Source organism: Prinia subflava, chromosome 12 (genome assembly GCF_021018805.1).
Source record: "Prinia subflava isolate CZ2003 ecotype Zambia chromosome 12, Cam_Psub_1.2, whole genome shotgun sequence".
In the NCBI taxonomy this organism is placed as follows: Eukaryota; Metazoa; Chordata; class Aves; order Passeriformes; family Cisticolidae; genus Prinia; species Prinia subflava.
In genome coordinates this window covers 13,516,510-13,526,243 of record NC_086258.1, presented here as the reverse complement: position 1 = coordinate 13,526,243, position 9,734 = coordinate 13,516,510, and the positions used below count along the sequence as shown (strand labels likewise).

General features: G+C 50.5%; 2 protein-coding genes across 4 annotated transcripts in view; both read right to left on the bottom strand.

Moving 5' to 3' along the window:
- Positions 1 to 852, bottom strand: part of LOC134557296 (ATP-binding cassette sub-family A member 10-like) — a 59,831-nt gene extending 58,979 nt beyond the window's left edge. Inside the window, exon 1 of the mRNA XM_063410167.1 lies at positions 849 to 852. The gene's annotated coding sequence lies outside the window, so the exon portion shown is untranslated. The remainder of the gene's footprint in view (positions 1 to 848) is intronic.
- A 521-nt stretch (positions 853 to 1,373) lies between these two features.
- The window catches only part of ABCA5 (ATP binding cassette subfamily A member 5), a 39,653-nt gene continuing 31,292 nt past the window's right edge, over positions 1,374 to 9,734 (bottom strand). For all 3 annotated transcript variants that reach the window (XM_063410162.1, XM_063410164.1, XM_063410163.1), the window contains 10 exons: positions 9,321 to 9,438; positions 9,134 to 9,225; positions 8,774 to 8,949; positions 8,123 to 8,198; positions 7,950 to 8,044; positions 7,120 to 7,239; positions 6,800 to 6,949; positions 5,818 to 5,897; positions 5,559 to 5,614; positions 1,374 to 4,740 (listed from right to left, as the gene is read on the bottom strand). In XM_063410162.1, coding sequence (XP_063266232.1) covers positions 4,633 to 4,740; positions 5,559 to 5,614; positions 5,818 to 5,897; positions 6,800 to 6,949; positions 7,120 to 7,239; positions 7,950 to 8,044; positions 8,123 to 8,198; positions 8,774 to 8,949; positions 9,134 to 9,225; positions 9,321 to 9,438 — 1,071 coding nt within the window. In that variant the 3' untranslated portion in view covers positions 1,374 to 4,632. The remainder of the gene's footprint in view (positions 4,741 to 5,558; positions 5,615 to 5,817; positions 5,898 to 6,799; positions 6,950 to 7,119; positions 7,240 to 7,949; positions 8,045 to 8,122; positions 8,199 to 8,773; positions 8,950 to 9,133; positions 9,226 to 9,320; positions 9,439 to 9,734) is intronic.

The window sequence follows — 9,734 nt, the reverse complement described above, 5'->3', positions numbered from 1 at the left end:
CAAGAGGCATGGGCTCTGCTGCAGCTGCTGATTTACTCATTTTCAAGGCATGAGCTCGTTTAGGAGAGGGGCAGGAGCGTTTTCCAGCATCCCTTGCAGGGACGGCTCCTCCTGACTGCAAAAAGCCCATCTGAGGTGCACCTTACCAAAAACAGCACTTTTCTGACCAAAACCTGCACCTCAGTGTGGGACCCAGCCCTGCCCTGGCTGCTCAGGGTTTACAGAAAAGGGTTTTTCACAGGAAAATGACACCTGCTCCAAGCACTCCGTGGGGCTTCCCATCCATCTCCTGCTGCTGAAGGGGGATCCCAACCCCTCAGGGCTTCACTGAGAGCACAGAGCATCTCAAATTATCATTAATTAAACCCCCCAAGGCTCCACGGAATTTCTGAGAAGGGGGCTCAGGACCAGACTTTGTATCTGCCAGGAGGAAGAGAGGGGCTGGGAAGGGAGCCAGACCCTTCTGAGGGGACATGCCAAGCTAAGGAAAAAGGAACAGTGAGAGCTCCAGGAAACCCTTATCAAAGAGAAATTCAGCATGTGAAATCAGGGACTTTCTGGACATCTCTTAAAAGAAGCATTATAAGGGAATGAATTAATTTTACAGCTTTAAAAAAAATAAAAAAAATGCATGGCACACTCTGTCCTTCCACACCAACACAAACGAGTATGAACCACTGGGAACTGTCCCCAAGCTCAGATTAAACTTCTTTGGGGTTATTTTCCTCCCCACTGAGGGGCTCAGGGAGCACAAACCCCTTTTATTTTGCTGCACCCTTCATGGCTGGAGGTGACCACCTCCTCCTCTTCCTCAGCAGGGTCTGTGCAGGGACCTGGCAGTCCCCAGCACACGCCAGGAGCAGACAGTGCCCTCCAATTCATGTCCCACCTTCAGCCACAGCTCCCCCATCTCACTGCCCCTCGCCCCAGAGCCAGCACCCACCCAGAGAATTCACCTTGGGCACAGCTCCAAGCACAAAAAACAGATTTTTTTTCTTTTCTTTTTTTTTTTTTTCCCTGCTGGGGTTGATTTTGCAGTGGCTGGAGGTGATTCACCCCTGCAGATGGGCAATGTGCCATGCCAGGAGCACACAGCTGCCCTGGGGTCACTGCTTGCCCAAAGCTGGGCTGAACGAGTCCGGCTGCAAAGCACTTGTCAGACCCCCAGTGTTGCAACACTGCAAAAATCCCCCAAATTCAGCTTAAAATATGGAAATACCACAGCCTGGGAGTCTTGGCCATGCCAAGAGCCAGGGCCCCTCATGCTCTGCCTGAGCCCAACCACCTGAAACTCTGCTGCACCCCAAAATCAGCACAGGCTTTGAAATCCACCCCCATTTCCAACGCAGCAAAACACCCGGAGAGCCAAGAGCTTAACAACCCAAGCCATCTTTATTTTGGAATATTTCCTGCTGGGAAAGGAAAATCCTCACCTTTACAAGTACAGCCAAGTGGTGAAAGAAAGGCAAGTGTGGAAAATGAACTGCCCGTGGTCCGGCAGCAGCAGGAGTGTCACAAACGTGTCACCTCCAGCCCTGTCACCTCCTGCCTCTGCTGCCAGGGCAATAGACCTCATTTGCTAAACACAGATACTCTAAAATAAGGACTTTTCTTGGAAATGCAAACAAAACCAGACACTTTAAACTCTCCATAGAAAAATACAACCTTGCAACAACACCACGAAGCGAACGCGTGCTGCGAGCTCTGCTCACAACAACCCTGCAGGGAGCTCCAGCCACCTCACCTGGGAAAGCTGGCCCAAACTGTGTGGATTTACCCCAAATCCCCCCCAAAATCTAGTTTATCTCTGAGAGCACAGCTGGGTGTGTGTTGGAGGGAGGGGATTTGGGATGTCACTGGTAAGAGCTGAACAACGGGAAGTCAAATCCCAGGAATAAAGCTCTGCTGCTCCCAGGGCATTCCCTGTTTAATTTTGCCTGGGTTTTTCCCTGTTCTGGCAGTTACAGACATCTCAGGACACTCTGAAACCCTTCTGATACCAGGACAGTGAAGTTTCGGGCTAGAATTTTACCCTGGTTTAATTTTGCCTGGGTTTTTCCCCATTCTGGCCATTACAGACATCTCAGGACACTCTGAAACCCTTCTGATACCAGGACAGTGATGTTTTGGGGTAGAATTTTACCCTGGTTTAATTTTTCCTAGGTTTTTCCCCATTCTGGCCATTACAGACATCTCAGGACACTCTGAAACCCTTCTGATACCAGGACAGTGATGTTTTAGGGTGGAATTTTACCCTGGTTCAATTTTGCCTTGGTTTTTCCCCATTCTGGCCATTACAGACATCTCAGGACTCTCTGAAACCCTTCTGATATGAGGACAGTGATGTTTTAGGGTGGAATTTTACCCTGGTTTAATTTTGCCTGGTTTTCTCCCCATTCTGGCCATTACAGACATTTCAGGACACTCTGAAACCCTTCTGATATGAGGTCAGTGATGTTTTAGGGTGGAATTTCACCCCCCTTTGACACATGATGTCACCAGGCCAAACAGATCCCACCCAAACAGGGAATTAATTTAACGAGCCAAATTCTTTGTCTTCTCTGTAGCTGCACAAAAAAAGCAGTGCCACCATCCACTGGGCTCCTCCAAGAGAAACAACAGCACCAAACTGAGCTAATCCAATTTTCTAATCCAAAAATTTCATGTCTGAAATGTGAGGAAATATGGGAACATCTGAAACAGACAGCACAGAACTATTTCACAGACTATTATAAACTCCAAGTGAAAGAATAAATGCAAGGCTGACACCAAGGCTGCTCACAGGTCACACTGATTCCATAAATTCCCTAAATCCATGTGACAAATGTGCTGGATTGATGGGCAGGTGACGCTTGGCTGAAACACCATTGGCAAAAAAAGAGACCGAAAAAAGGTGGGATTTGGGAAAAATGCACTCAACCTGTACACACCTGCATGGGAAAGTGCCAAGAGAATTCTGAGTCCCAAACTGCCCCAAATAAAAGCTCAGAGCTCCCAGCCAGCAGCAGGGCTGGGGCTGAATAAATAAAAGACCCAAATTTGGAGGTTTTTTTCTCTTTTCTGGCAGAGAATTTTCATTCTGTCAGGTGGTGCTGGAGCTGCAGTTTGCTTTAATTCTTTTAATCCTCATTTCCAGGGCTGGGGTTCCCTGGGGAGGCAGATGGGATGTCCAGGGCTTTCTGTAGGGTTTGGGCTCCAATTTTAACTACAAACCCAAAGTTGTGCATTTCTCTGCAACCTGTGGGTACAAAGAGGAGGTGAAATTCTGCATGAGGAGTTCACATATGTAAGAAACAAATGGAACCAGATTGTGGCTGAACACACTGATAAAGATAAACCATTATCAGACACATCACACACATTATTGCCTGATAATTACCAACAGATGGGACACACAACTCCAACTTTACCCATTTTTTTTGAGTTTTCTCAAGAAAAACAAAGGTCTTTTCTAACTTTGAAGTGAAGATACATAAATGATATGACTTATGAAGCCAATGTCTCAATAGAAACACATCTCTCTATCTGTTCATTGCAGAGCCAAATGAACTGGGAGCAATCTTTAATTTCCCCTTATAAAACTAAAAATGCGATGATAGCTTTGTGTAGAAAAAACCAAAAAAATAATATTATTTTCAACATACATTTGTCTAAATGGCTAAAGGACGACATTTTCTACTCTTCTTAGTGCTTGTGTGCAAACCAAAGGCACCTTTCTCATGGATGGGGCTGTGAACTGGGATTTGATTTGGGGTTTTGCAAAGGGAGGTGACACAGGCTGGGCCCTGTGTCACTGACTGCAACCACAACAACGACGGGCTGGGGGACACAAGGAAATGCAAACATCTCCAAAGCACTGAGTGTGAGAGCAGGACACACCTTGTCACAGCCAGGGACAGAATCAGACTGCTCTGAACGGACACAAGGCAGGGCCACACCTCTGCCAACCCCTCTGCACCGAGCAGGGGAAGGAGCAAAGCCCCTCTGCCCACCCCTGTGCCCCCCAGCACGCAGGGCAAACCCCAGTGGCACCCACACAGCCACCAGCCTGCAGGGGAGGGCACTGGGAGTGCCACCAAGTGCCAGTGTGACCTGCAGGTGAACAGCTCCAGGCGCTGGCACGCCCAGCCGGGCTGGCTGTGCAGTCAGGACCCTCCCTGCAGCAGCACAGGGACCCTGCAGGGGTTCCCCCCTCTCTTCCAGGCAGCTCCATCCTCAAAGCAGAAACAGGGGTGGCTCAGCTGGTGCAGGGCAGGGCTGGGCGTGCAGCAGTGCCCACCCAAGGGCGCTCCAGCACGCCTGGCTCTGCTCACACACAGGGTTTTCCTCAAGGACAGCCCAACTCCAGCCCAGCAGAGCCCAGGGAGGGCAGGTGGGAGCTGCTGCCCCAGCCACCAGCTCAGGGGGACGCCAGGCTGCCGTGGCAGTGCCCTCGTGCCCAGCACAAACCCGGGGCAGTGAGGGGAGCAGGGATGTGGGGTCAGCCAGAGGAGCAGGGGATGCTCAGCGCTCCTGCGGTGTTGTCCCCAAGGCCAGCACGGTGGGGCAGGCTCAGGGCTCCCAAACCCAGCTGTCCTTGCCCACCCCAGCTCCAGGGGCAGAGAGAGGATGGGTCCTGGCACCGACAGGAGCTCAGAAAATGACCCTGTCCTCCTGCGTCCTCTCCCACCACAGGCTGCTGTTCAGGGTGCCAAAGGTGCTGTCCTCCTCCTCCTGCTCCTTGGCGAGCTCCACAAACACCTGGAAAACAGGGAAAAGACCCCATGGCCCTTGTAGGAACTTCTCTGGTCACAAATAACAACTCATGCTAAAATCCTCATAAGCAGTCAATGTGTTGCCTCATCTCTGAGTAAGACATCTGTAGTATTCTGAGGTTTTTTTTCCTTACTAGGACATTTTTAGTATTTTGAGTTTTTTCTCCTTACTCCTACCCTCCCACCTCTTTTCCTCAAGAGCGTAATGAAAAGGAAGTGCAACACTGAAGGACATTAATTGTCAGCAGTAATTAATCCACAATAAGCAATTACAAGTCTCAGCTTCAGCTTCCTTCCAGCTACCAACAGCAAATTCCTGTTCTTGGAATAAATCAGAGCAGCTTTTCCACTAATACCACAACATTTGCTTTCTTCCAGTCACTGCAGTTGGCATCTTATTTTTAGAGGGGGGAACAGGAATAAAGAGGAGCTGGAGAGCTGGCAGATGTGATTCATTTTGCAAAAAAGGGGATTTAAGTTTCCCAAAAGTGCCCCAGCAGGCTGAGAGCAGAGCTTGGGGGATGAGCTGCCTGCACAGGGATCATCATCATGGAATCATGGAATGCTCTGGAAAGGGACTTTAATGCTGATCCCACCCTGCCATGGTCAGAGACGCCTTCCACTGTCCCAGGCTGCTCCCAGCCCCATCCAACCTGGCCTTGGGCACTGCCAGGGATCCAGAGGCAGCCACAGCTGCTCTGGAATTCCATCCCAGCCCCTCCCCACCCTGACAGGGAGGAATTCCCTCCCAAAATCCCATCTATCCCTGCCCCTGGCACCTTCACAAAACAGAATTTAACACACCTGCTCCAGTGTTGCTTGAGAAAAGCTGTAGTCCTCGATGTTGAAGGCGTGTTTTACTGGTGAAAGAATCAAAAAGGGCAGATTCAGGCACACTTTCCTTACTCTTGATTTGAAATGGAGTTGGGGACAACATCAATCAAAGAAAATCAAAATAAACAGATTTGGAAGAGAAATGGGGGAGTGACATCACATGGCAGAAGTGTCAGTTATGGGAGACAAAAGGATCTGTGTGTGTGACAAATGTCAAGTGCTTCATTACCTTCCTCCAGCTTGGAAAAAGAATGTGAAAGCGACTGCACATCTTCTTTAGGGATTTTATATGCCAGGATAGAAGCAAAACTGGAACAAAGAAGCAAAACAAATTTGGCCTCAAGCAAAATCAAAGTAAAAATGTTAATACCCCATGGAATGGATTTCAGCTCCTTTTCTGAAGGTCACTGCAGGCATTTCGACTGTCACAATCACACAGGAGAAGGGGAATGATGCAGCTCCAGGTGCATCAGCTGAGACCCCCCGAGACTTTGTGAGTTCATGCTCTTCCACTCGGATTCAATCACTTCTGTTCTGCTTACTCATGGCAGATTTGCCTCCTGGAGCTCCCAGATTTTGAGGAGGTTTTGGATTCCAGCTGAGCTGGGAGGACCCAGCATGTCCTGGACGTGTCCATCCCGCAGCCCCGGCTGCAGCACGGGGAGCTGTGCCCTGCAGCTCTGCTGTGCACAGGGAACTCCCCCGTTCCAGGAGGGCTCACACTCGTGATCCCTCAGTGATCACACTCCCCTGCACGCCCGCAGTGCCCTCGCTGGAGCCTCTCAGCCACTGAGCCAAACCCTGGATCCCGGCACAACCTCGGAGCCGCCGGTGGAGCAGCAGCCAGCCCACCCTGGAGCTGAGACCCCCAGAGAGCTCAGGCACTTCCAGGTAAGGGCAGTGAGTCAGAGCCTCGGATCTCAGCCCTTTCCCGGGGGCCCTGACCCAGGAGGAAGCTGTCAGGCAACAGCTATGCAGAAATCCAGTTTTGCTTCCTCTGTGCCAAACATCTGTGTGGGCTCCCGGCCCCCGCCCTGGCAGCCCGGGCTCTGCTGCCTTCCAGATCCCTTCCTTTTTTTTTTTTTATTCTTCTTTTTTTTTTTTTAAGCTGTGTGTAAACATTTACGTGCCTTCCCCAGTGCCAAGGAGGTGCTGTGAAATCAGAGGGGTTTATCACCACCAGGATTTTCTGGCTGCCAGTCAAGCCTCACCTCTCCTGGCGGTTGGCGTTGGGGAAGATGTGCAGGATCTGGCTCTGCAGAAATTCCACCTGCTGCACGTCTGCTGTGTCCCTCAGCTTCATCTCCAAGAAGTATCCCCTGCCAAACTTGCTCTTCAGGTGTTGGACAGTACCTATACACCTACAAATTACAGGCAGGAAACACAAGCTGTCCTCAAGAGCAGCCTAACCTCAAACAGATCCTTTCTGCTGGCAAGGATTGATTTCGTTCTGAATTTAATTTAAATTTATCCGTGTTTTCAGGGAAATGTACCCCAGGTGCTCCCTGCCCCTGGGGGGGTCTGGGGGTACCTGAGCTGCCCTGACACCAGGATGGCCACACGGTCACAGACAGCATCTGCCTCCTCCATGTAGTGCGTGGTCAGGATTGCTGCCCTCTCCTTGTTTTTAAAGGCTGCTCGGATGGCCCGCCTGCAAAACACAACCCAAACCACCCCTGAGAGAAAGCACTTGGCAGGAAACAGCAAATCCTGCCCTAGTAGGAAGGGAGGGCTGTGATGGACTCTTATTTACGGATTAATGCTACTCCCACAGCAACAATTAACACCTGAATTTCCCGCAGGCAGCTCGAATCTGTATTCCTTACATTATTTTAAGGATTTCTTTCAGCTTTCAGGCCTGTAATTCCCAAGCTGTTGTGGGAGAGGACACAGCTGGCACACAGGCTGGGCTGACCCTCCTCCTCTTGTGAGAGCCCACTGCAGTGCTGTGCCCAGCTCGGGGGCTCCCAGCACTGGAGGAGCTGCTGGAGCCTCTCCAGAGGAGGCCACGGAGGTGCTCCAAGGGCTGGAGCCCCTCTGCTGTGGATACAGGCTGAGAGTTGGGGGTGCATTCCAAAGAGGGGCTCTTGGGAGACCTTAGAGCCTCTGCCAGTGCCTAAGAGAGCTCCAGGAGAGCTGGAGAGAGATTTGGGACATGGCATGGAGGGACAGCACACAGGGAATGGCTTCCACTGCCACAGGGCAGGGATGGATGGGACATTAAGCAGAAATTAATCTGCTTTAGTGGAAGATATCCCTGCCCGCGGCAGCGGAAGGAACTGGATGGTGTTCCCAGGGTGTTTTTCCCTGCCTGTGGCTGTCCCTGGTGGCAGCAGGGATGAGGCAGCCCCGGGCACTCACCACATGTGCTGCTTGGCCTTGGGGTCCATCCCGGTGGAGGGCTCGTCCAGCAGCGTCACCCGCGGGTTCCCCAGCATGCTGAGGGCAAAGCAGAGCTGGGGACAGGCAGAGGGGCAGGGTGAGCACAGGGAGGGAGCTGGGGACCCCCCGAGGGACCCCAGAGCCCCCCATACCTTGCGCTTCAGCCCCATTCCCAACTTCTTCGTCGTCTTCTGCAGGTGGTCCTTTAAATCCAGCACGCTGGCGATGCTGGGGAGGGAAGGACCAGGTGGGAAAGGTTTGGCTTCCCCCTCACCAGAGAATGCAAAACAGCTCCTTTTGAGGAGCTCAGTTACAAATATTCGTGTGTCAAGTGTAAAAAAAGCTGAGCAAAAAGCAGAATTGTGTGGAGCTTCCATACAAAACCACCTGTGCTGGAGGAGCCTTGGTGACAACACAGAAAGAGCTCCAAGGCCACGACTGCCCATCCTTGCAGCTTCTACAAAGCTGTTAGCACTTCACAGCCTTAAAAAAAAAGCCTTTAAAAAGGCTTATTTAAAAAATAAGCCTTAAAAAATAAGCCTTTAAAAATCATGTATCAAAATTAAAAATCCCAACTGAATTTTGTCTGGATGAACCTTCGTCTTCCTCACCTACAAATTCACAATTGCGGAATTTCAACCGAGCTTAAAGCCAAACTTAAATGGAAACAAAACTTGCATTAGGAAAGGTAAGAATGGGAAAAAACCCCACAAAAATTATAAAAATTAGCTAAAACCCCTCCAGCAATAAGTCTGGAGATAAAACAAGCTCAAAACTTCAACCACAAAGATTTCTGTACTCACCGTTTGATGACTTCTGTGACATCAGACTGGCTCATGCCTTTGATAGCACCATAAATCTCAAAGTGCTCCTGCAAGGTGATATCTGGCCAGAGAGGATTCGTTTGGGGACAGTACCCCACGAATGTCACCGAGCCATCCTCACTGCCCAGCCCCAAGGAATCATCTCCCATCAGAACCTGCGAGGAAAATGCCCAGACTTTAATCCAGAATATTACAGATTTCCAAACTCTTTTTGCATGGTTTTAGCAAAACGCCCTCAGGAGTGCTTGCAGTAATAAAAAACGCCCTCAGGAGTGTTTGCAATTTCCATAAAATTGAAAGATGGGTTGGTTTTTTGTGTACCTGTAGTGTGGAACATACCTGCCCACTGGTTGGCTCAATCTCTCCAACAAGCATGTTAATTAATGTGCTTTTCCCAGCTCCATTGGGTCCCAACAAACCCAGGATTTCTCCTAAAAAAGGAACAACACAAACATTGCCCACCAGATCAGATAAATGGCTCCAAGAGTTGTTTTTTTATAAATAAAACACGCAGCTGAACTCCAACCTTTCTTCACGCAGAGGGAAACGTGTTTGGTTGCCACTTTCTTTATTTTTCTGCCCAGGAGGAATTCCTTCCTTTCATCAAACTCCTTGTGCAGGCTGCTGACCAGGATTGCTGGCATCTGGCAGGGGAGAGGGAAGGGGCTGCAGACACCAGCAGCTCTGGGGAGCCCCCAGATGTGAGGATTTTTGGGGAGCCCCCAGATGTGGGGGTTTTGGGGAGCCCCCAGATGTGGGGGTTTTTGGGGAGCCCCCAGACGTGGGGGATTTTTGGGGAGCCCCCAGATGTGGGGTTTTTGGGGAGCCCCCCAGATGTTGGGTTTTTTTGGGGAGCCCCCCAGATGTGGGGGGTTTTGGGGAGCCCCCAGATTTTGGGTTCTTGAGGAGCCCCCAGATGTGGGGGGTTTTGGGGAGCCCC